Raw genomic sequence first — 27565 nt, 5'->3', positions numbered from 1 at the left:
ATCAGGTAAGTCATAGATAAAACGTACCTGTAAGTGTGGTAACAGTATCTTGCTAAGGCATTGCACGTCTCTATATTTTGTGCAGCATCGGTGTCATGAAGTATAGTTACTGCATAATTTCATAATAATAATAATAATAATAATAATAATAATGCGGCATGGTGGACGTCTGGTTAGAGCGTCTGCCTCACAGTTCTGAGGACCGGGGTTCAATCCCCGGCCCCACCTGTGTGGAGTTGGCATGTTCTCCCCGTGCCTGCGTGGGTTTTCTCCGGGCACTCCGGTTTCCTCCCACATCCCAAAAACATGCATGGTAGGTTCATTGACAACTCTAAATTGCCCATAGGTGTGACCGAGAGTGCGAATGGTGGTTTGTTTGTATGTGTCCTGCAATTGGCTGGCAACCAGTTCAGGGTTTACCCCGCCTCCTGCCTGATGATAGCTGGGATAGGCTCCGGCACACCCGCGACCCTAGTGAGGAGAAGCGGCTCAGAAAATGAATGGTGGATAATAATAATAAAAATAAGAGCATATCTGCCTCACAGTTGAGAGGTTCTGGTTTTGAATATTGATTCAGTACTTCCTGAATCGAGAATGTTATCTCCAGGGTTTTGATGTTTGCGTTGGCTTCCCCTCACAAAAATCTGTATTGATGTGGGGCGGTAGAGCGGATAGAAAAATATTTTGTCCCATAAGGCAATCGACGACAGGGGTGGAGGGAAACCAATATTTGTTTAGGGGGGCTAGGACAATAAACCTTTGCCAGAAGCCCCCCTAAAATAGGCCTCGCGACGCCACTGGTTCGCTCACTCTTACTCTGGGTTTTTTCCACTCTGGCTTCCTCCCACCCTCCAATTATAAGTGACTGTGAATGCCTTCTTTTTCAGAACACTATTACATGCACAGCATCGACAATATCAGAAACCTTGTTAGTGTCGCGCAAAGTCACCGAATTCAATAACACTTCATGCACTTCAAATGAACTGCAATAGCTATTGGAAATATGAGTAGTGGTTCCATTAACACTTTTAAAACAGCTTTTAAAAAAACTGGTGAAAATGTTCCATCTCTTGGCAATTTGAACTATTTTGTCTTTGTACATGAGATATAGATAGGTATAAGAAATGGGAGGGCATCTGTTGCAAAAAGGATATGTTTTTGACACATTAAATGGCTTATATTCAAAAGAACACTTGTGTACCACTCTGTAGTCCAATAGATCTTAGGCCTGAACACAAAGAGTTTTCAAATATTAAAATATTTTTTTATCTGTTACAGACGCCACACATGAAGGTAAGAAAATAGGCGCTTAACATCTTTAGTCATACTGTGTATGATGTGCTCCGACAATCTCAACACAGTACAGCACAGACATAAAGATTCTGTTCCACCGTCAATCTCAAATCTAGTACATCCAATACTGCAATCTTTCGTGATCAAACTTGATCTAGCAAAAAAAAAAAAAGAAGAAACAGCAATGCAATGTCGAAGAGGACACATGAGAGGAGGAAATGATGGTGGCTTTTTTTTTTTTTTTTTTTTTTTTACAGAACAGTCCTGAACTAAAAAAAAAAAAAAAAAAAAAACAAGGGTTCGGCGGACATGTTTAAATAAGCACTCTCTGGCATCCCACAGCGCCACAAACTTGTCTTCCATTTCTGAGATCCACCAAACGTTGTGTTTCAGGTATGTGAAATGTGTCATTTTACTGGTATGCTTTTATATTGTAGGGTCTGATTTTGACATGTTGGCGCTGAAGTTTACCAAGTGTTGCCGAAGGGACCGGAGGCAGGAGTGCTGTACAATGGTTATTATGTTCATAGAGACTTTCTTTGGAAAATACTTGTGCCCATCTTGTGAATCAACTTATATAAAATATGGCATCAGGTAAGACAGTGGTTTTCAAACTGTGGGGTGGGGGTGGATTCTACCATGAACAGTTTTCATTAAGTTACACCCAGCAGATGGAGCTAATTTTACTACCGAGCATCTTAAAAACACCACCAAAAGAGGGCTGTTAAAAAATTTTTAAACAATACAGGAACAAATTTTCACCGCCAGCAAGTTTAAACGCAAAGCAGATGACAAATCAACAAGTAAGCCGACCAAAGCAAAGACGCGAAAATATGACGACGCCTATCTTGCCCACTCCTTAACCTGCCCAACAATGGGTAAAAAAATGCACCGGCATTACCAGATAACTTGCAACCCTTTACTACTCAGTGACTGTTTTTTTTGTCAATGTCTTTCTGTCTAAAAAGTGTTCTCTGTCAATGGACTGTCTGTTGTTGTACTAGAGCGGCTCCAACTACCGGAGACAAATTCCTTGTGTGTTTTTTGGACATACTTGGCAAATATAGATGACTCTGATTCTGATGAGGAGAGATCACAGTGTGTGCTGTGTCTCAAAATACTGGCTGCTGACAGCATGAAGCCGAACAAGTTGAGACGTCATTAGAAGACTTCACATCCCGAACACAAAGCTATACCCACTGATTAAAAAATTAAGTGACTGTCGTTCACAACAAAGTTTCTTTACGAAAGCAGAATCAGTGTCATCTAACGCCCAACTTGCCTCCTACAAAGTGACATACAGAGTTGCTAGGTGTAAAAGGCCTCACACCATCGCTGAGGAGTTAATACTTCCGTCTGCTATTGATATGGTTTCCTCCATGATCGATGAAGTTACAGCAAGTAAGCTAAAGGCAATTCCTCTGTCAGACAACACTATTGTGAGGCGCATTCATGACATGTCAAAAGACACAGAGGAGCAGCTTAAAGACAAAATACGAGATATACGTTTTGCTCTGCAGATGGATGAAGCGAATGACGGTAACACATTTTTTTCTCTGATAACATATGTCAGATTCACTAATAATGACGACCAGCAGGAGGATTTGCTTTTTTGCAAATGTGTAACCGACAGAGTTGTTTAAAATTGCAGATGCATACCTGAAAAGGCTGATCTGAACTGGAAGGACTGTGGGCATCTGCACAGATGTCGCTCAGGCAATGGCTGGGAAACGAGGAGGCCTGCAAGCGCTTGTCAAGCACGTTGCTCCTGATGCACAGTGGACTCACTGCGTTATCCACAAAGAAGTGCTCACGTCCAAACAGCTGAGCGCTGAACTGAGCGATGTAATGACGCACATCATTGCCACAGTGAACTACATTAAAACAAGACCCGTTAGAGCCTGGATTTATGCCGCACTTTGTGACGAAATGGGCTCTGATCACACAGCAGTTTCGTTCCACAGCGAGTCTCGGTGGCTGTCACGGGGTAAAGTTTTATCCCTTGTGTTTGAACTGCGGGATGAGATCCAAGTATCCTTGAAGGAGGAGGGGAATGATCTTACCCATAAAAGTTTAAAGACAACAACTTTATCATGACGTCATTGATATCCCGAACAAGCGCACCTGAGTGACAGGAAGTGCTGCCTCTGCATACTTGTATCTCGAACCATCGAGGTCCTTACAAGAAGCATGGGAACATCCTTGCCAGGAGTTTCCACAGCAGTCTGTTTGTGCCTCCCCAACGTTCCCGTCGGGATGTTGTGTGGCCGGTATCACGCGGTGGTGTGGAGAGGCATGCCACAGTGCCAGTGTGAACATTGGTATTGAAGTTCGGAATGCATGTAGAACCAGAGGAGATCCAGGCAGCAGGGAGACAGCGCAAAACTGATGATAACGGCAGGATCTTGGTACGGCGTGTGCATGAAGTTGGTGGAAGGAGAGTAGCCGTTGGTGCCGGCGGGGGGGTTGTGGTTTCTTGGCGGGTGTAGTGGAGTCATCTTGGTGCAGGGGGGGATCTGTTGCTCAAATGGATGTGGTGTATGGAAGAAGAGCAGCCAGCGACGACTAGAGACCAGGATTCACGAGGTAGAGAAGTCCATACCATTCCCTTGGCGAATGTCATGGTAGTCGTCAGAGCCGGTTCCGGAGGTGCGGTGACAGTGGCTTCAATTTGGGGGTATTACATGTGACTGTGTCCATCCGCAGCTAAGCTTCACGGAGTTGATATAGATTGGAGATTAGTCCTTCCAGCTCAGCAACTTTCACCGTGAGTAGGGAGCAATCACCATGATTGCAGTGTCAAAAGCCACTTACCTCAAGCTGATCACGGCACCACCAGCTAGCCACCGGCTATCCACTTGCTTGCAAGTTAGCTAACTTGCAGCTTGCGTCTGAGTCCATGTTTAGTCTGTTTTCCAAAAGTCAACGTCTTAAACCAGGCGGGAGACAATGGGGAAATAGTCCAAAGACGTTACAAATCCGATGTGCAGGAGTAGATTTGGAAGTAAGCATTTAAAGATGTTTTTAGACACTCATGCGGAGCTATTGTCAGCCAAAGCTCACGCCAAATCATACCAAGCAAGAGTCAAGTCCATCCATGCATTTTCCATACCGCTTACTCACTAGGGTTGCGTGCGTGCTGGAGCTTATCCCAGCTATCTTCGGGCGAGAGGCGGGGTACACCCTGAACTGGTGGCCAGCCAATTGCAGGGCACATATTAACTAACAACCATTTGCACTCACATTCACACCTACGGGAAATTTAGAGTACTCAATTAACCTACCATGCATGTTTTTGGGATGTGGGAGGAAAGCGGAGTACCCAGAGAAAAGCCACGCAGGCACAGGGAGAACATGCAAACTCCATACAGGCGAGGCCGGATTTGAACCCGGGTCCTCAGAACTGTCCTAACCAGATGGCCAACGTACCGCCGCAAGAGTTAAGTCATCATCAATATTCCAACTTTGTTCATTAAAACTTGTGCAACTTCTCGATTTTACTCACTCGACAATATACTGTACGGTAATATGATAGCTAGAGCGGACTATAATGACTATAATCAAATAAAACTAAATTAAATTATTAACCCTAACCCTATTATTGTGTTCCTATTGTGGAAAAAGAAGGAAATAATAGCTAAACATGAGAACAGGTTAGATTTAGACAAATACAACTAAAACTAAAGCTCCTCTAAGTTGTGGGTGCTGTATTGTTCTTCTTGCTTGTACATCTCCTCATGTAAGTAAGGAAATTATTACATACCATGCAATGTGACCATGCACCAACTTACCATCGAAGGGCTTGTCTAGGAAGTGTCCATTGACAGTACTGGTGACCACCCCCAGATAGTTTTTAGCTTCCAGGGTGTAGTTACCGTTGTTGTGATGTGTTGGGTTTTTGAAAGTAAGGCATCCCTCAAGGTAGTCCTGGTAAATATCCATATCAAGACGCAAATAATCAGTGTGGGAAATTTCCTGCATTGATAATAAAAACAGATATGATCAGTGACAGGATTTCAGAAGTTGTATCAAGTGTCATTAACCAATCAATTATTCACACGGTGTAAAAGTCACAATGACGTGATACATACATCAATATGAAAAACTGATGTCAATTACCACTTAATTAAAAAGAAACAAAGGCTAGTGTGCAATATTTTGCTGAGTGTAATCAGAGTACTGCCATAATACCGACTAAGTAGTAATGTAAATGTCATATTAGTGTAATTTTAACTGACTGATCAACTACTTCTGTAATAAAAATAAAACACTATTGTGTTTTGTTCATGCAGGACATTGAGTAATTCCACTGACATATAAAGCAAAGCACCTTGTCATTGTAGAACCATCTTAATTTTGGGTGGGGTGAACCTCTAACTGTAAATTCTATGCACGTGTCATGGCGACGCTCTGGCTCCTTCAGCTTTACAATAGAAGGACAAACTAAAAAGATAAAAAGGACAGACGAGGATTGTTTACTTTGATATCAACGTTTAAAGAAATTATGAAAACATTAACATATATATACTGAACTAAATAAATATACATTTAGATTTTTGCTGCCATCTTTCTATATATATATATATATATATATATATATATATATATATATACACACATACATACACACACACACGAAAGACCCATTTCTTTCAAATATCTTAATCTGTGTTATTGAGCATTTAAATTTTGTCGAGATGTATGGTATGTGGTATATCAAAATGCTGATTATTATGTAATTTAAGGCCAATCTAAAATGTAAAGTTTTATCAGACAGCACAATGCCACAGACGTCCCACGTTTTGAGGGAGCGTGCAATTGACTGCATGAATGTCCACCAGGCATGTTGCCTGTGAATTGAATGGTTATTCATCCATACATACATTCTTTTAACCGCTTATCCTCACTAGGGTCGCGGGCGTGGTGGCGCCTATCTCAGCTGACTTCGGGCAAGAGGCCTGGTACACCCTGAACTGGTCACCAGCCAATCGCCGCAATTTAATGTTTATTTGTCTGCAATTAGCAATCTTTAAATTAGTCTCAGAAGATTGGGCAGGACATCCAGCTGGCCTAACAACTGCAGAACAAGTGTAACCACACCAGCCATGGACCTCCACACCACATCTTCACATCCAAGATTGTCTGAGACCAACCACCCCGACAGCTGCAACAATCAGTTGGCCTAACCAAAGAATTTATGCACAAACTGTCAGAAACCATCTCTGGGAAGCTCATCTGGGTGCTTGTTGTCCTCATTGGGATCTTGACTTGACTGCAATTAGTGGTCGTAACTGACTTGACTGGGAAAATGTTCCTATTTCAGGGTGTCAGTCCCTTTGCAGAGCTGTTCTCCATGGAGGCATCTCGGCTTTCACTACGCTGTGAAGATGGCAGAGAGTGTGTATAGCTTTGTGTGAATGAGTGGTTTGCTGATGTTTTGGATTGAGTGGCCAATGGTCATGTTGGGGTTATGGAATGGGCAGGCTTGTGTTATACACAATTCCTGGCAGCTGAAAACAGCCCAGTTCTTGGACGGTCAACATACTCACTGGATGTGTCACCCATTGAGCATGTTTGGGATTCTCTGGATCGGCGTGTATGGCAGCGTGATCTAGTTCCTGCCAATATCCAGCAACTTCACACAACAATTGTAAAGGAGAGGACCACATTCTATGGGCCACAATCAACAACCTGATCAACTCTATGTGAACGAAATATGTTGCAGTGTATGAGGCAAATGGTGGTTATACCAAATACTGTTTTTCTGGCACCCCAGGACCTCCAATATAGTAATATACTCCACATTTTAGAGTGCCCTTTTATTGGAGAGAACCTAAAGCACACCTGTTCAAAATTCATGCTATTTAATAAGCAACTTCATATACCACACCTGTGAGACAGATGGATGATCTCGGCAAAGGTGAAAGATTTAGATAATCCATCCATCCATTTTCTTTACCGCTTATCCTCACTAGCATCGCAGGCTGCTGGAGCCTATCCCAGCTATCATTGGGTGGGAGGCAGGGCACAGTCTGAACTGGTCGCCAGCTAATCGCAGGGCACATTTAAACAAACAACCATTCGCACTCACATTCACACCTACGGGCAATTTAGAGTCTTCAATCCGATTTAGATGATTATAAATTATATTTGAGTCATGGGCCTTTTGTGTCTATAGAAAAAGTCTTAAATCTTAGAGTTAGGCCTGTGAAAATGGGAGCAAAAACAAAAGTGTTGCATTTATCTATCTTCAACGTATACATACATTACACACAGACACAACATTGCACTTTTTATCAGAAGGTGGGATGGGATCCTTTATCTGTATGAAGAGATATGCCCTGGTTCCTTTTCCTTCACAACGTATTTGAAAGGCAGCATGCCATCGTACATTGTACAGCACTTTACTATAGTGGGCTCATAATAACAATTCATGAAGAACCAAGATTCCCCTTGGTTGAAGCATGAATCGGTTATTCAAGATCACGAAAGGGACCGCCGGCAATACCTCCTGCGACCACTAGTCATATAAAGTGAAACTAAGTGTTGGTATTACTTAGTATATGATCTTTATCGTTAATAGGGGCACCACGTTGGTTTGTTTGTTATGAACAGGTCCTAGCAACAATAAAACCTTGATAAATCAGTTATTTCTGAAGGGTTGCTCCACTAATGTAATTTGGGTAGTTCGCCGAGGTTCTAATCTTTGATTCAAGAAAGACAAAGTGCACAGTCCACTTATTTTGTTAGGTTTAATGCCATTGTCTGTGTTTTGGGTTGTTTAGTTTTGCTCCATGTTTTCCTGTGTTCCACGTTCATGTTGTGTGCTCATTTAGTTATTGTGTACACCTGTTCTCGTCAACCTTCTACCTTGTGTCGACCAATCAGCTCCCTCCAGCCACTCGTGTCTTGTCCAGGTGTTCCTCGTTGTCTCGTCAATCTGTTTGTATTTAGTGGTTTCCTGGTTTCTTTCAGTCCTTGTCGGTTCATTGTCATTGTCAGGTGTCATTGTCTCTGTCTGTGCCACGTCATAATCGGCAGTTGTCGCTCAGTTATTTCACTAGTCATGTTTTGTTTCCAGTTTTAGGTTTATTCAAGTGTTTCTTTGTTACTTTGGTTATCAGTTGTGGGACTTTGTTTAGCTTGCTTTTTCCATGTTCCTTCTTTGCCTTTTTTGGGAAATGAAATGTCATTTTTTGAGATTCCTTGCCTCCCTGCTTCCCTGCACTTGGGTCCTCCACGCTTTTGCCTTGCCTTCAAAAAAACAAATGTGACTTAATTTCTAATTCTACAAGTACAGAGTAAAATGCAATCAAAGAGAAAAGGGTGGAAGGGTAGCCTCCCTCCGCCTTCGGGTTGGGGGGACGGGTCCTGACAGTTGTTTGTGCCTATGCACCAAACAGCAGTTCAGAGTATCCACCCTTTTTGGAATCCTTGGAGGGGGTGCTGGAGAGCACTCCCGCTGGTGACTCCATCGTTCTGCTGGGGGACTTCAATGCTCACATGGGCAATGACAGAGAGACCTGGAAGGGTGTAATTGAGAGGAACGCTCCCCCACCCCCCGATCAGAACCCGAGCTGTGTTCAGTTATTGGACTTGTGCTCATCACGGATTGTCCATAACGAACACAATGTTCAAGCATAAGGGTGTCCACACGTGCACTTGGTACAAGGACACCCGAGGTCGCAGTTCATCAGACTTGCGGCCGCATGTCTTGGACACTCTGGTGAAGAGAGGGGCGGAGCTGTCAACTGATCACAAACTGGTGGTGAGTTGCCTCCGATGGTGGGGGAAGATGCCGGTCCGCCTCCATTGCTGAGGCGGCCGAGGCTGGCCGTTAGGTGGTTGATGCCTGTCGTGGCGGCAATCCCCAAACCCGATGGTGGACACCAACGATGAGGGATGCTATTAAGCTGAAAAAGGAGTCCTATCGGGCCTTTTTGGCCTGTGGAACTCCTGAGGCAGCTGATGGGTACCAGCTGGCCAAGCGGAATGCAGCTTTGGTGGTCGCTGAAGCAAAAACTCGGGTATGGGAGTAGTTGGGTGAGGCCATGGAGAAAGACTTCCGGATGGCTTCGAGGAAATTCTGGTCCACCATTCGGCATCTCAGGAGGGGGAAGCAGTGCACCATCAACAATGTGTATAGTAGGGATGGTGCGCTGCTGACCTCGACTCGGGACGTTGTGAGTCGGTGGGGAGAATACTTCGAAGACCTCCTCAATTCCACCGACACACCTTCCCATGAGGAAACATAATCTGGGTTCTCTGAGGCGGGTTGAGGTCACCGAAGTGGTTAAAAGGCTCCTCAGTGGCAAGGGGGTGGATGAGATTTGCCCGGCGTTCCTAAAGGCTCTGGATGTTGTGAGGCTGTCCTGGTTGACACGCCTCTGGAACATCGCCTGGATACCAGGAACAGTGCCTCTGGATTGGCAGACTGGGGTGGTGGTCCTCCTTTTTAAGATGGGGGACCGGAGGTTGTGTTCCAACTACAGGAGGATCACACTCCTCAGCCTCCCTGGTAATGTCTATTCAGGGGTGCTGGATAGGAAGGTCCGTCGGGAAGTCGAATCTCAGATTCAGGAGGAGCAGTGTGGTTTTCGTCCTAGCCGTGGAACAGTGGAACAGCTCCACACCCTCGGCATGGGAGTTCGCCCAACCAGTCTCCATGTGTTTTGTGGACTTGGAGATGGCGTTCGACCGTTTCCCTCAGGGGAGTCCTGTGGGTGGTGCTTCGGGAGTATGGGGTACCGAACCGCCTCATACGGGCTGTTCGGTCCCTGTACGACCGGAGTCAGAGTTTAGTCTGCATATCCGCCAGTAAGTCGGACTCGTTTCCGGTGAGGGTTGGACTCCGCCAAGACTGCCCTTTGTCACCGATTCTGTTTTTAACTTTTATGGACAGAATTTCAAGGCGCATCCGAGGCGTAGAGGGGCGAAGCTCTTCAATTTACTGGTCAATCTACGTTCCTACCCTCACCTATGGTCACGAGCTGTGGGTCGAAGACAAGAACAAGATCCCGGATACAAGCGGCCGAAATGACTTTCCTCCGCAGGGTGTCCGGGCTCTCCCTTAGAGATAGGGTGAGAAGCTTGGTCATCCGGGAGGATCTCAGAGTAGAGCCGCTGCTCCTCCTCATCGAGAGGAGCCAGATGAGGTGGGTGGGGCATCTGATTCGGATGCCTCTCAAACACCTCCCTGTTGAGGTGTTCCAGGCACATCCCACCAGGAGGAGACCCCGGGAACGACCCAGGACACGCTGGAGAGACTACGTCTTTCGGCTGGCCTGGGAACACCTCGGGATCCCTGCGGAGGAGCTGGATGAAGTGGCTGGGGAGAGGGAAGTCTGGGCGTCCCTGCTAAAGCTACTGGCCCCGTGACCCGACCTCGGATAAGCGGTAGAAAATGGATGGATGGATGGATGGAAAGGTGAGGATAATAGCGAGAGATTACACAGGGTGAATGTGCCTGCCTAACATGAACCGTGACTAAGTCCTTTCATGGGCCAAGGGTGAGGTTCGTGAGACTTTCCAAAACAGGATGACTTCTATTCACAGCAGACATCCCAGAAATCTTGCTGAAGTGCAACCCTTTTGGAAAGAGGAATGGTACAAAATCCATCCTTATCATTGTGCACATTTGACCTGCAACTGCAGTAAACATTTGCTTGAGATTATTGGCTGCCAAAGGATGGTCAACCAGTTCCTTACTTTTTCCTCACTGTCCTGTCAATGTTTACATGTTATGCTCAATATAAATATGAAAACATAATTGTTTGTGTGTAAGTAGACTTAGATGAAGATCAGACTACATTTTATAACCATTTTATGCAAACATTTAAGAAATACCAAAGGGTTCACATACTTTTTCCTCCCTCTGTATATTGGCTTCCATCTTCATAAGCACCATGTATAAGTGTGTGTGCGTGTGTGTGTGTGTGTGTGTGTGTGTGTACTTACAGTGAACATTAAGCTGAATGGAAGCGTTGGTCATTCCTACTACATTGGTGGCAGTGCAGGTCAGAAGGACGTTGTTGTCATCTCTGCTGACATTTACCAAAGTGATGTTCATTGAACGAACAGTGTTGTTTTCATAGACTCTGGCCTAGAGGGAGCACGTGGTCATCATCATCATCATCGCCATCATCATCACCATTAATTTAAAGAGGGCCTCCTATTTTTTCTAAAGCTCTTGTCCTGATCAGGGTCACTGGTGAGCTGCAGCATACCCCAACTAACCCTATCCCTTTGGACTAGCCTTTTTCAGTAACTGGTAGGATTTGTCCATTTCAACCACTAACATTTAATGGTACAGGACGTCCACGGGCTGGTCCTGCCACAATGGCTTCTCTTGATTCTGCTTCTTGCCATGAGGTTTCCTCTTCCGAAGGTATTCACTTGTGGCCATCTTCCTGACGTCTTCTTAGATTTTAGCCCTTTCACGGCTCTGACATTTACAAGTATTCGGGTTGCTTAGTTAGAGCTTAGTGTACGGTCTAAGGATGCTGAACTTGCACTGAAACACATTCTCTTTTAAAATTAAACATTTTTATCTTCGAAGAATATTTTATAGAGCCCCTGTCATGGATATCATTTTGTGTAATCACAATGTTGTGGCAGGTGGCAATATATACTGTAACAACTATATATAAATACAGCATATTTATTTGAAAAACAAACGAGAGGCAATGGTCAGGTTAGGTTAAAGTGTGACCTGAATCTGGGAGTATGTATGTTACATCCAATTCTTATACAGTATAACACTTCTAAAGAAGAAATATTCATAATTAATCATTTCTTTTTTTGTATAAGCACCTACCTCTTCTACATTTAAGGAGTGCAAACCAGTAACAGACCACTCCACTTCAGGTAATGGAGATCCAGAGCCATTACATGTTGTAGTTATACTGTCGCCTTCTTTAACTGTGAGGTTGCAGTGGCTTATGGTGATTTCTGGAAGGTCTGGAAAAGAGGGAGATACAGTATATACAGTATACTGTATATAGTGTCGCAAAAGTAACTCTAAACTTCATTTTTTCATTCATTCATTTCATTTAATGTGTCATTCAGACAGATGTGACGCTATCAGCATTTGACAGCTTAGGCTTTGCAGTTTTTGTAAATGTATCATTCCCTTATACATGGCTCGCCAATTCACAATAAAGCAGTGTTGCAAAATTGCTGCATAACAAAAGGTTTTTCTGTCATTGACTGCTGTTGAGCACAAGTTTGAGAACATAGGTTTATGGCCATGCTTCAACGCGTCATACAACTTAGGCTAGCTAGTTTCTCGAATCAGAATCTGTCCTTGACAATCCACGCAGCGGAAGGCCTACAACAACCACCATGAACACTGAACGTCTAGAGCATGCATTTGCGCAAAGCTGGGTAAAGTATATCTGAATTGCTGCACTCTAACTCGGAATCAACAAAAACTAAATTCAGCGGATGCCCATACCGACCTCAGGTTGTTCAAAGGCTTCAAGTGGAAAATTATGATGCTCAACAAACTGAAGTCGGGACAGAATTTTTTTTTTGCCAGGCGGCAGATTTGGAGCATTTAAGAAGAAGGCATATTTTCTTGTTTTGAGGCCATTCAGCTATTGATTTACTTCTGTCCTTTGGTTTGTTGTCGTATTGCATCACCCATCCTCTGTTCAGCATTGTAGAAGCCTATAATGTAATAATAGCCCATAATGTAATAATGGTCCATAAAATAATAAATCTCCCCTTTATAAAAAGTAATAGGCCCAAAACGTAATAACTGACCAATAATGTAATAAAAGTCCTGAACCTATAACGTCTACTACAGTTGAAACGAGATGGTTTACATACATGATTTAAAACCACACCAATGCTTTCTTCTCACTGTCTGACATGAAACATGTTTCCTGTTTTAGGTCAACTGGCTTTACCAAAATTATTTGTATTTTCTAAATGCCAGAATAATGACAGAATTATTATTATTATTTTTTTTTACTTTCTTCAAAGTCAGAATTTTAAAGACAGTAGGGTTATTATGCCTGTAAAAATCCATCCATTCTCTGTACTGCAATTTGGGAAAACAGATCATGACGGCACGGTGGGCGACTGGTTAGAGCGTCAGCCTCACAGTTCAATCCCCGGTCCCGCATGTGTGGAGTTTGCATGTTCTCCCCGTGCCTGCGTGGGTTTTCTCCGGGCACTCCGGTTTCCTCCCACATCCCAAAAACATGCATTAATTGGGGACTCTAAATTGCCCGTAGGTGTGAATGTGAGTGAGAATGTTGTTTGGTTGTATGTGCCCTGCGATTGGCTGGCAACCGGTTCTGTCATGGGTGTGTGTTCCGGGTTTTGTCTTCCCCCCTGTTTCACACACACCTGCTCCTGTGAGCATCTTCACCACCTGTGCCTCGCTCACCCTAATTACCTATTGTATTTAAACCTCGTGTCTCATTCCCTCTCGTTGCCAGTTCGTTGTACCTTGTCGCCGCGTTCCAGCATTCCTTGTTTCCACGTCACAGACTCACAGGAAGATTTGACCCTGTTCCGATTATCGACCTTGCCTCTTTGCCTCATGTTTTTGGATAATGTTGCCTTTCTTGGATTGCCTGCCTGTGTACCGACCTATGCCCGTCTAGTAAACCTCTCTTTTTGGAAACTGTCCATTTGTTTTGGAGTCGTGCATTTTTGGGTCCTATCCTCTGTTCCGTTCATGACAGGTTCAGGGTGTACCCCGCCTCCTACCCGATGATAGCTGGGATAGGCTCCAGCATGCCCGTGACCCTAGTGAGGAGAAGCGGCTCAGAAAATGGATGGATGGATGGACTAGCGGATGTATTTGAAGGCATACCAGAATACACTGCTTGTTTGGGTAAAATCATGAAAAAAAAATCATGAAAATAAAATCAAAATAATTCATCCAAGACATCAGGAAGATAATTGTGGGATTGCACGAGTCCTGAAGATGCCATGTTCATCTGGGCCAACAATTATATGCAAGTATAAACACAATGGGAATGTCTAGCCATCATACCGCCCAGGAAGGAGACGGGTTCTGTGTCCAAAAGATGAACGTCCTTTGGTCCAAAATGTGCATTTCAACCCAAGAACCAAAGCAAAAGACCTTGTGAAGATGCTGGCTGAGGCCAATAAGCGTGTCATTATCCACAGTGAAACAAGTACTGTTCTGACATGGGTTTATAGGCCACTCTGCCAGGATGACGGCATTAGTCCAAAAGAAACGCCAAAAAGACAGTTTACAGTTTGCACATGCAAACAGCGACAAAGACCATAATTTTTAGAGATGTGTCCTGTGGTCTGACACAACTAAAATTTAACTGTTTGATCATAAAGAGCATTGTTATGTTTGGAGGAAAAAGAGGGAAGCCTGCAAGACTGAAAACACCATCCTAACTGTGAAATACAGGGGTGGCAGGATCATATTGTGGGGTTGTTTTGTTTCAGGAGGGACTTGTGCAATTGCTTAAAGCTAACAAAGTCCATGTTTTGGAGTGACCATCACAAAGCCCTGATGTCAGTTGTAGTGATTCTGACCCAGTTGTCATAGCAACTCCCCACAACTGATAGACTGCATTCCTCCTTGCGGCCCTGCTGTGCGAGACGCCTGCCTTCACCTTCGACAAATTTATTTCTTAAATAAATTACTTTTTATGCAAAACCAATATATGCCACACAATCCTACTGAAAATGTATGTGGAGACCTAAATATGGCACGTGCGAGTTAAGGTGGCCTACAAACTTGGCTCAGTAACACTAGTTCCGTCAAGAGGAATGGGAAAATGCGCGCAAAGCACCAAAAATACACCAGACACCTATTTTCATGTAATATGGGAATGTACACCAATTCAATGCTTTTGGTCTTCGGTTATACAAAAACCAGGATTCCACTTTCCCCAAGATTATGCATACTTGGTGACTTAACCATAATTGACCTCCCTAATAAATATTCACAATCATTACTTGTCGCGTTAGCTACCGCTAAGAAAACTATTGTTTAAACTGGAAAAACAAAGAAGCTATTAACATCAATCAGTGGCTAAATCTCATCATAGAACAGGGGTGTCCAAACTTTTTGCAAAGAGGGCCCGATTTGTTCAGATGAAAATGTATGGGGGCCGACCATTCGGCCTGACATTCCTCGACCCATTAACATTGTAAATTAACATGTAAATATTGATCAGGTTGTTGATTGTGGCCCATAGAATGTGGTCCTCTCCTCTACAATTGCTGTGTGAAGTTGCTGGATATTGGCAGGAACTAGATCACGCTGCCATACACGCCGATCCAGAGCATCACGGATTGTGCGCAGCCCAGACAGAGATGAGGAGAAACGTAGCAGCAGAGAGGGAAAGAGACTCAGCGTGTAAGTTGAGTTAAAGACGGAGCGAGATCACAAAATGACCGAAAAAGCAAGAGAAAATGGCACTTCAAATGGAAAATGTCATTTTTGCTTGTACTTCTCAGTGGGAAGTTCCCATTGGGAGGGCTTATTAAACGTGCAGATATGTGAAACGCCATTATGAAATAAAACATAAAGGTTTTGAACAAACATAACCTTTAAAATGGTTCAGTTGTTAAGATGTGTTTACTTAAAATGTGTGAAACTGTTTGTTTGTTTGTTGTCTGCGTCAAGATGCCAAACAGAAAAGGACAAATTCAAACTTTTTTATTTATCTGAATTTAAGCACTTGATTTGAACACTTATAACGTTCTCTTTTTATTTCTTTGCTATTATTGGTAAAGGCAGCCCTTCGTTTAGTCAGTAAATGAGAGAAAATTACACAGTTGTACTCATATGTTTGATTACAAGGGCAGAATTTGTAAGATGTGTACAATTCTTTATTGTGCTCTAATATCATTATTACAGTGGCATGGAAAAAAAAAAAAACAACGATAGTATCGTTCATCATGGAAGTTTTTGGGAAAATAAATCATTTTTAAAAATGTGTAATCGTGGCAGGGCTAAGCATATATATATTGAGTGTGATCAAGAGCAATGGATAACACAAAAATATTGTACAAAAAGTATTAAAGATGGAGTAACAACTTTAATAAAAAATCTTCAATCGAGCAGGGCCGCGAAGCACGAACTATGACGAAGTAGAGGATTACTGTATCTGTATTCCGTAATGATAAATTGCAGCAAATCATTGTTCCAGGGCTGGGACTTAAATGCAAACATAAAAAATTAAATAAAGTGATATGAGTATATTATTATGTTTTGGGCTTAGTTATTACATTTGCAAAGATTTCTTCTTTTTTTTTTTTTTTTTACCACACCAATAACATAATAACCAGCCAATAATGTAATAAGTTATTACGTTATTGGCCAATAGTTATTACATTATAGGTCCAGGACTTTTATTACGTTATTGGCCAATAGTTATTACATTATAGGTCCAGGACTTTTATTACGTTATTGGCCAATAGTTATTACATTATAGGTCATTATAGGTAAGTTATTGGCCAGTTATTAGGTTATGGGCCTACTACGTTTTAAAAAGTGCACATTTATTACTTTATGGGTCGTTATTAGGTTACATTATGGGGTTTGTACAAGCGTCAATGGCCAGAGAGATGGTCTTCTCGTGCAACATGTGTTTATAAACTTGGGAATTCATTTTTCTGTATATGATAATGTATTCAGGCCCTGAGAAAGCAACGCACTCCCAAACCATGATGACCACTTCACCATGCTACACAGTTAGGATGAGGTTTTTTGTTTTCTGCTGTGCCTTTTCTTTCCTGCTCCACACAGCACATTGGAGCCTCATGCAAAATCAGATGCAAAATTCATTGCACATATGAACAGATGTGGAAGCTGATCTGGAAAAGGGACACAACCAAGGTTGTGTCTGCCATACACGCTAATTGCCATGCGGTTCATTTCGATTTTTGCGGAAGGACTAGAGTATAGGCAAATATATGAATTTAGCAAGTGCAATGTAATTTATTCAACTTGAGACAAATTGATTGATTGACTGATTTTGCATCTTCATAAAACGTATCTGAAAAGCCAGGTGCGAACCAGCACACAAAGGTGTGCCAGCGTAGTACCTGCTGCAAATCAAATTGCGAGACGCCGGGGAGAAGTTTTCCGCTCGCGTAAACATTTTTGAAATGGCAACACTTCACTGGGGAACACAATTTTTGTCGAGTTAGGTCTGACAGTTGTTTTTAACTAATTTTTGGGTGCAGAATCCAAAAGTGATCTCAGTTTTTCACTATCACGCCAAGTTTTTGAACTATAGATCCCTGTTTTCTTAAAGAATATCAAAAATACTGTACTTAACAGACATGTGCTTGTTTTATAAAACTTTTCAAATATTGACATAAAATGAAATATTAAAGAAACAGGCATGACTGCAATGTTTATTTAACACTATTATATTTTACAAAGGATATGGCACAAATCCTCCTAATTCCTACTATGTTAGCTTTCTGTTTGCAGATATTGATAGTACTGACCTATTGGGAGTTGCACACACCTCTCACCGCACTCAATTGTGACTGCACAAACAAGTTGCCACGTAGCTGTAGATGATTCCAGTCATAATCGGCTGGCAAGTCTTACTACAGCTAATCAGTGGAATTTTGCTTATGTGGAGGGTAAGATGAGGAGAAAAAAACTGACTGCGCTTTTGGAATCAGCATGCCAATTTTAGTTTTAATCAGGATAAAAATCTAACTCAACAGATTTTTTCCCCCCCAAATTGTTCCCCAGTGATATCACAACATATCTATTCAGCAATGTAATTTTGGAGCTTCTAAAATCCAGGTAATTCCAATGGGTTCACTTACTGTACTTTTTCTTGCAATTTTATATTGCAAGAATGGAGCCACACAGCAACGTCAGACATACTAAAAAACGTAAACTTAAAAAAAATGCAAACTTACCGCATTCGCTTACGTTCATTTCTTGTAGCAGAATCTTCTTTGAGCCATTATGACAGTATAATTGTTGGCTACTTAGTCCTACATCTCCCCTTTGTTGCCATAGTTGCAGCCAACGGATCCTACACCCACAATCAAAGATCACATCTTCTAAATGTCTATAATGAAAAAAAGAAAAGAACAAATGCAAGAATGCCAAAAGTGAAAGGGCAAGACAAATCTATTACATATCAGGAGAGCACACTTTTCAAGTGAGTCATTTTTCTATGCAGTGGCACTTCTCGCATGAATGATTCCCCTGACAGGCAGCTCGCTTCTCAAACACAGGCCATGGCCAACATCGCCCCCTGGATAACCTGCTGGTTACGTCCTGGTCTCAGTTTGGTTTGCGTCTCACTTTTTGTCACAACACCGACCTTATCATATGTTGGGTTCCACAGCACGCAACATCGTCATCTGGCTCCAAAGAACGAAGCATTTCTGTTTCACTGTTTCTATTTTAGCTTTGCTTGTATTGTATTTGAAGATCGACTTGCATATTTTGAAGTGACTGTCTACGAGTCTAATTTTTGGTTAGATATTTTACCATCCATTTTATGACAGTAACGACACAGTGCCGTAAAGTGTCACGGGGCTCATCTCAACTCTCCTAATTGCAGCATTCCTTGCTCCTACAAACATTGAAAGCAACCCAGAAGTTGCTCTCACGCCGACATATCAAGGACCGTCTTAAATGTCTTATCGAGAATCGAGCATCGAGGGGCTTCCATGGGGTATCTTAAATCGAAGTATTTCTGATGTATCCTCTGCAGAAATGGGTAGTAACACGCTACATTTACTCCGTTTGTCATATCCTGTTTTGTTTGCTTGTTACCTGTGCAGTACCTGGGTGCAGGTCGGTGGGCGGAGTCTCTCGCGATCCAGCTGCTGGTGATTTGTCATCAGCAGTGCATTTAAGCATGGGAGACGCAGGGGGAAAGCGCCGAGAAATTGTACTTCGCTTGTTGCCATTACCTTGCCAGCTTTGTTAGGTTCTCGAGCATTCCGTCCTGCCAGTAGCTCTTTTCGTCTGCTGTTTTTCCCGATGTGTTATTGCAGCATCTACGGGTTTTCAGTTGTCATTGATATGGACTAATATCAACCAACTTTCAGCTCCCCTAATAGCCACCAGCCAGCAACAGCTAGAACGGGGCTCTGTCCAGGGGATTCCCAACATGTTGTAGTTGCAATAAGGCGCCTCTCAGAGCCAGACTTAGTTTCTGCCCTGTTGCACTATCTCTGATTACAGGACACATATAGGAGCAAGCACATCAAAAACTCACAAATGCCACACAGGAGTATCCAAGCTGAGATTCAAATCCAGAACCTCAAGATTTGTAAGGGAGCCATTCAAACAACTCCGCTACCGTCTACTGACTGAGTAGTGAAAAATATGAACTTACAGTTCCATGAGCTGCAGATTTTCAAAGACTTGCCAGGACAATGTAGTCAGCATTGGGTTCTTGGACAGATTTCTAAAGGAGGGTACAAAATAAATATGTCAACTTTATTTCATTATAGTCATTTTTATGCCTCAAGGGAAATAGAATTTTAATTTTGCTGTGTATATTGTGTTGTATGCATTAAACCACTCAAAGAACCAGGCCCAACACCATGTGTGCAGGCAAGGAGTTCAAGTCATACAACCACTAGATACCCCGCCCCTGAGCGGAGTATGTGGGGTTAAGTACCTTGTTTAACAGCACATTGCCAGACTAGCATACAATATCTAATTGGAATTTAGCTTGGAGGGATTCCAACTCTGGCCCTCCTGTCCCAAAGCCAAGTCCTTACAAATTGCACTGTTACTCCCATTCAATTTACTCTGGGTATTCAGAGATGGAGCTCGTTGACAATGGGTTCGTTGCAAGTCGTCTTACCTCTCTGAGTTGCTTTATCCGTACACTCCTACCCACTGCCTAAGGTCACCTGACCAGCTGCTCCTGGAGGTACTCGAGTCTAAATAGAAGCTTAGTGAGGACAGAGCCTTTTCTATGGCTGGTCCCAAACTATGGATCAACCTCGTGGTCCACATTAAACAAGCACCTTTGTTATCCATTTTTAAAACCCACCTTAAAACACATTCATATTCCTTGGCTTTCAAGACAGCTCAAGACTCTTCCTTGTTTTAGTGTCTTATTTGTTTCTTTTTTAACATTGTTGTTGTTTTATTGTTTCTAAAGGATGTTATGTTCAATTGTCTTATGTTCAATTGGTATTAATGTAAAGCATTTTGTTTCTGCTGTGCTCTATAAATAATATTGAGTTGAGTAGAGTTGAGCATCATTGACAGTGTGCAGTGAATGATCTAAAGAGCAATTATCAACACCAGCATGAGTGCATTCCTTAGGCTGCTCATCCGATCCGGCTATTCAGTCCCATACACCCAGACTTGGCAGGTGAATGGAGTAATCCTTCCACGGGAACAAAACCAGTACAGAACCTTTCTGTAGTCTTTTTTTTCTTCGAGGGTTTTCGTCTCAATAATCTGCAGACTTTACTGTTTGTTGTGAGTTTGATCGAGTGTGAACACTTACATGTAGCTTAGTTGGGGATTTTTGGAGAAAACATGTGGCTGGATTGTATGCAGGCTGCTCCTGATAAGTGTTCTACAATACAAAAAACAGGAAATTATTGCTGCTGCCATTTTGAGAGAAGTCTACAGACAGACACAGTTGCTGAAAAAAGTAATGAAAAAAGTAGGTGTCATTCCTAAACAAGTTACTATATTGAAATGTTTTTTAAGTTTATGTCAGATTCATGCGGTGTTTTTACAAAATTGCTCATATTGTATGTTTGGATTCTGAGTTTGGAAATCAATTAACTGGTAAATGGCATGATCATAACTGCTGTTTATTATTTTTAGCATGCATAAACTTCTGTTCCTTGTGGAAGGATATGGAGCACCCAAAACATGAGACTATAAGGTAGTCCAGAGTCCTGAACAATGTATGTATATATTTTTTAAATCCTTGAATTACATGGTACAGGACATTAAGTGACAGAGTCAAAATAATATTAACATATATACATTTACAATGTGTATATGCAGTACACTACATGGCAAGTATTCGCTCACCTGCTTCGACTCAGGGCCAAAAAGGTCCAACTTTGTTTAATTTGACACATTTTCACACTTTCACGGAATTTCATTATGGTCCACGGATTTTCTCTGGCATGCGATTATAGCTGGGATAGGCGTGACCCTAGTGAGGATAAGCGGTACAGGAAACGGATGGATGGATGTGTTTTTCTTTAATTAAAAGATTTTTTGAAAAAAAATTATGTAAACAAGCACTACGTGTCACACAAAACGTGAGCATGTCACACAACAACAGTGTACCTCAATGAGCTCAGCAAGCATTAACTTATTAACTCTGTGTGCGTGTTTTGACCGAAATAAGGGTAATCTTCCTAGTGAGGCATTTGAAGTGACCAGCAAATGTTTAGAAAAATATCTTGTGACGTACAGCCTCTGCAAGGCGGTGTAGAGTTCCATGTGAATATCTCTTAAGGTCTGCAGACCAGTCCAGTTTTCAATATGTCTGGAAAGAAGCAGAAAGTATGTCAGTTATCGGCAGAAAATCTATGAATGGTAAGAGTTATAGTGTGATCTACACTAAATAAATACAAGTAAAACCTAATCAGTTGCAGCTGGTGAAGTTGTCTCCAGGGGGGGCGCTATAAATACATTTTATATATATATATATATATATATATATATATATATATATATATATATATATATATATATCGTTGCATCGTTAGGCCTATTTTGGGAGGCTTCAAGCCCCCCTAAAATGTTCCTCAACCCCCTAAAAGGATTTGGTTGTTTATTTTTTTAATTTATTTATTCTTTTACAAAAAAAAAAAAATTTGGAACCCAAACAAATGCTTGAATAAGCGGGGATAAACCACCAATCAGACTTCTTGGAATTGGTTTCCTCCAAAAAAAGATGACAAAAAATTGAAAAAAAAAATCCAAAGACAGATGAATCCTGGGACGACAAACCGCGGGGGTCCACTCTAATTGACAAGCTACTTCGTAGTAGCATATGACTTTCTGCTGTTAGCTGGGGACCCGAGCTAACTAATTGTTTCTACCAGCAGTGATGAAGAACCCAGAACTGTTGGCTTACTGTTTACATAAAGTAGGATATAGAATGAACTTTATGCATGAATTTACATTATGAAACAGAAGCTGACCTTATTTAGTTATAATTGTCATCAATGAATAATAATAAGCGGCACGGTGTCCGACTGGTTAGAGCGTCAGCCTCACAGTTCTGAGGACCCGGGTACAACCCCCGGCCCCGCCGGTGTGGAGTTTGCATGTTCTCCCCGTGCCTGCATGGGTTTTCTCCGGGCACTCCGGTTTCCTCCCACATCCCAAAAAAAACATGCATTAATTGGAGACTCTAAATTGCCCGTAGGTGTGACTGTGAGTGCAAATGGTTGTTTGTTTGTATGTGCCCTGCGATTGGCTGGCAACCAGTTCAGGGTGTACCCCGCCTCCTGCCCGATGACAGCTGGGATAGTCTCCAGCACGCCCGCGACCCCAGTGAGGAGAAGCGGCTCAGAAAATGGATGGATGGAGGGATGAATAATAATAATAATAATAATCCTCAACCCATATTGAACTGTAGGAATTAGGACGTTTGAGTACAGAGAGTAACAATGAGTGACAGCAGTCCAGGGACTCAATATGGATATGAAAACCCCATATTTCACCTTGACTGAAAACATTTCAGTCAAGGTGCATCGTATAAGACTTCTTTAACTTGACATTTTATGGTGAGAGTAATGATTAGAAAGTGGAGGGCCAAGAAATGAATACAAGCCAAATTAAACTGTCCCACGATATTTTCAAGACGACTTCAATATTACTTTATTTTTTAATTTAAAAGTCAGTGAGTTATATTTTTCTCCAACTATTTTAGTCACATATGCACCCAAAACATGTCATCATCTGGGAGCAAAACGGCATTTTGTTGGAAGCCAAAGTCATGACATTAGCCTCTATATGGATCAGTTATTCATTGCTTCAATTAGTTATGGGACGGTATCAGATTCTGACCATATGATAACCCTGAGCAAAAATACTGCGGTACTTTAATGACAGGTCAAAAATCTATTATTTTGAACAAATAAAAAAATTTACTTCATTGTACACAATCAATTTTTTATAAATATAGAATATTTGGTACATTAATAAACATATTTCATGTTAAGTTTAAATAAATACATATTAACACTTAAATAGATTAAAAAAAAGCACAATTTCCCATCAGTGGTAAGCAATTCTTAGAACTGACCCCAGACTCCTCATGTGCCTGCGGGCACCATGTTGGTGATCCCTGCTCTTACATAGTGCTACAAAACGTATTTAAAAAAACAATTAAGCTTGTAACTATGTTAGGCTTTAACGTTTTTTCTAAAAAACAAATGTAAAGTGAAAAAGCAGAATCACTACAAAAAAATATGTTTCAAATTACTGTATGTACAACAAAAAGGAAAACAATCAGCATCCATATAACTTGACTAAAGTTAAGATTGGCATTGAGAAACATCCAGTGCCTCAAGCTTTGAGGAGATCATCCAGTTTCTTCTGTCTGGAAATGATCTGCCCTGTTTTGGATCAGATTCTCTCAGAAGGGACTGGAATGTAGTGACTGCAATGCACAGTCATTGCATGAGGTGCAAGTTAACAACAGTTCCATTAGACACATTGGGACCTTAATTTTATATATATATATATATATATATATATATATACACACAGTGGGTACGGAAAGTATTCAGACCTACTTAAATGTTTCACTCTTTGTTATATTTCAGCCATTTGTTAAAATCATTAAAGTTCTTTTTTTTTCCTCATTAATGTACAGCACCCCATATTGACAGAAATAAAACGGAATTGTTGAAATCTTTGCAGATTTACAAAAAAAGAAAAACTGAAATATCACACAGTCGTAAGTATTCAGACCCTTTGGTGTGACACTCATATTTAACTCGGGTGCTGTCCATTTCTTCTGATCATTCTTGAGATGGTTCTACACCTTCATTGGAGTCCAGCTGTGTTTGATTATACTGACTGGAGTTGATTAAGAAAGCCACACACCTGTCTATAAAAGACCTTACAGCTCACAGTGCATCTCAGAGCACATCAGAATCATGAGGTCAAAGGAACTGCCTGAAGAGCAAAGAGACAGAATTGTGGCAAGGCACAGATCTGGCAAAGATTCCCAAAAAAAATTCGGCTGCACTTAAGGTTCCTCAGAGCACAGTGGCCTCCATAATCCTTAAATGGAAGACGTTTGGGACGACCAGAACCCTTCCTAGAGCTGGCCATCTGGCCAAACTGAGTCATCGGGGGAGAAGAGCCTTGGTGAGAGAGGTAAAGAAGAACCCAAAGATCACTGTGGCTGAGCTCCAGAGATGCAGCAGGAGATAGGAGAAAAAAAGTCAACCATCACTGCAGCCCTCCACCAGTCGGGGCTTTATGGCAGAGTGGCCCAACGGAAGCCTCTTCTCAGTGCAAGACGCATGAAAGCCCGCATGAAGATTACTAAGAAGATTACTAAAAGTCCTGCAGGACTTCAAGATGGTGATAAATAAGATTCTCTGGTCTGATGAGACCAAGATAGAACTTTTTGGCCTTAGTTCTAAGCGGTATGTGTGGAGAAAAACAGGCACTGGCTCATCACGTGTCCAATACAGTCCCAACAGTGAAGCATGGTGGTGGCAGCATCTTGCTGTGGGGGTGTAGTTCAGCTGCAGGGACAGGACGACTTGTTGCAATTGAAGGAAACATGAATGCGGCCAAGTACAGGGATATCCTGGACGAAAACCTTCTCCAGAGTGCTTAGAACCTCAGACTGGGCCGAAGGTTCACCTTCAAACAAGACAATGACCCTAAACACACAGCTAAAATACCGAAGGAGTAGCTTCAGAACAACTCAATGACTCTTGTTAAATGGCCCAGCCAGAGCCCTGGCTTAAACCCAATTGAGCATCTCTGGAAAGACCTGAAAATGGCTGCCCACCAACATTCACCATCCAACCTGACAGAACTGGAGAGGATCTGCAAGAAGGAAAGGCAGACAATCCCCAAATCCAGGTGTGAAAACCCTCTAGCATCATTCCCAAAAAGACTCATGGCTGTATTACCTCAAAGGGTCTGAGTGCTTATGGCTATGTGATATTTCAGTTTTTCTTTTTTAATAAATCTGCAAAAATTTCAACAATTCCGTAGTTTTTTTCTGTCAATATGGACTGCTGTGTGTACATTAATGTGGGACAAAAAATGAACTTAAATGATTTTAGCAAATGGCTGCAATGTAAAAAAAAAAAGAGTGAACAATTTCAGGGGTCTGAATACTTTCCGTACCCACTGTATATATATATTAGGGTGCATCAAGTTTGAATGGGAAATTTTAATTTCAAAGTATCAATTTGGCTGACATTGAATTTTGTTCCTGCGATTGGCTGGCAACCAGTTCAGGGTGTACCCCGCCTCCTACAGCTGGGATAGGCTACAGCACGCCCGCGACCCTTGTGAGGATAAGCGGCTCAGAAAATGGATGGATGGATGAATTTTGTTCCAATGAACATAAAAATTACTTTTGCAAAGTTTGGAGGAAATCAATTGAGATTTAGGGGTGCCAACTAACGAATGTTTGTGAAACTTCGAAAATGTGAAATTTTTAGTCAAATTGCCAAAAGGTCGACCTGGAAATGTTGAGTACAGTGAACTTTTATACGGTCACATTTCTATGGGTCTATCAATGCAAAATGTATTTGTTCACCCTTTGGGCAACTTGGGCATTTCTCAGAATTCAACTTTCAAGTTTCTCCATTCATTTCTTATCAACAAAATAAACAGACGTTCATGGACATTGGACACACATGCAAAGTTCAAGTAACTTTATTGTTAAACACAAGGGGCAATACTGACACACGTGAAAGAACAAACCGTCTCTTGTGGCTAACTCACTGGCCACTCACATGACCAAATAATAAGAGCTCAGTAACTAAACTTCAAACTTAATTTACTCAGTCTGTGCCAGCGCCCGCTCCACTGAGCAACATCACCAGGGAGAGAAAGAGGAAATGGAAGCTGAACTGTGAACTGAACTGCCAGTGTGTCACTCCCAGATATGTCTCCCCACCGGACACCCGCGAGTAACCCTCCTATTCAGGGTTTAGCTTGCGTTTCCAGGAGCATCTACAGCTTTCCCGCATGTCGGTCGCAGCCTGGGTTAACAACGACTACCATCGACGCCGTTAACTCATAGGGTGCCGGTGGAAATTCAGGTACTGTGTGTCGAAGCTGAAGAAGAGGTGGAAGGCGGGCTCTCAGGCAGAAAAAGATGAGGAAAGCACAGAGCCTAGGACAGGGGCAGACTGCGGGGGAAAAGTGGCCCGGGAGCGATGGAACGACCCAGTTTATGCCAGCCAGCCGGCAACTGAATTTGATACTCTTTTGGACCAAGATTCATGGAGTAGTTAATAACCTCAAAAACCAAAAAACTAAAAACATCAAGACGAAAGGAACAGAGTAAGGACTACCATCTACACACACCCCGAGAATTAAGTCATAAGGTGTGAGTACACACCTGAAATGCAACTTAAAACGATGAGCTTCAATCACAGAACAAAACTGTGATGCAGTCCGTCTTAAGATGCATTAAAAAAAAAATGATGAAAGCCCTTGCAAACGCCGAGCTGCACGCTCACTTGCTTCTTATTCTCGTTCTCTCTGTTTACTGGCAGTCTTGCACTGACTGACAGACTAGGCTCATTCACTCTCTCTCTCTCATTTCGATTTCCCCCCTTTTACTGATCCTAGAAGTGATGCAAGGTATCTGGAACCAGCATGACACTGCAGTATATAAAGTACTCACCATTGTGTTGCTTTTAAATAGAGGAGGGCGAGTTGAAGTGGTTGATGTAGATTAGTGCTTCTCAAATGTTTCACACAAAGTACCACCTCCAAAAATACTTGGATCTCTAAGCACCACCAGAACGACCAACATTAAAATACAGCAACGTCATAGTCAGTATTCATCAACAACGAGGCCGGTTTCTTTCTTTAAAAGTATATTTAATATTATTATAAGCCACTGTAAATTAGAAATATAGTCAAATGTACATAAGTTATTAATTCAAGTCAAATGTTTTGAACAGTCCCTGATGGTGTAGTGATATATTCGCCTGACTTCAGTGCAGGCAGGATGGGTTCAGTTCCTACTCAGTGACAGTGTGAATGTGAGTGCGAATAGTTGTCCGTGTCTATATGTGCCCTGCAACTGGCGACCAGTTCGGGGTGTAGTCCGCC

General features: G+C 42.1%; 1 protein-coding gene across 1 annotated transcript in view; it reads right to left on the bottom strand.

Annotated features, from left to right (window-relative positions):
* The window catches only part of LOC133402598 (NT-3 growth factor receptor-like), a 53520-nt gene that overhangs the window by 16860 nt on the left and 9095 nt on the right, over positions 1-27565 (bottom strand). The window contains exons 2-9 of the mRNA XM_061676506.1: positions 21696-21770; positions 20763-20834; positions 19629-19700; positions 18190-18344; positions 12110-12252; positions 11251-11395; positions 5624-5736; positions 5085-5268 (exon numbers count right to left, since the gene is read on the bottom strand). Coding sequence (XP_061532490.1) covers positions 5085-5268; positions 5624-5736; positions 11251-11395; positions 12110-12252; positions 18190-18344; positions 19629-19700; positions 20763-20834; positions 21696-21770 — 959 coding nt within the window. The remainder of the gene's footprint in view (positions 1-5084; positions 5269-5623; positions 5737-11250; positions 11396-12109; positions 12253-18189; positions 18345-19628; positions 19701-20762; positions 20835-21695; positions 21771-27565) is intronic.

The sequence above is a fragment of the Phycodurus eques genome, chromosome 5 (genome assembly GCF_024500275.1).
Source record: "Phycodurus eques isolate BA_2022a chromosome 5, UOR_Pequ_1.1, whole genome shotgun sequence".
Classification (NCBI taxonomy): domain Eukaryota; kingdom Metazoa; phylum Chordata; class Actinopteri; order Syngnathiformes; family Syngnathidae; genus Phycodurus; species Phycodurus eques.
This window is presented reverse-complemented; position numbering and strand designations above follow the sequence as displayed.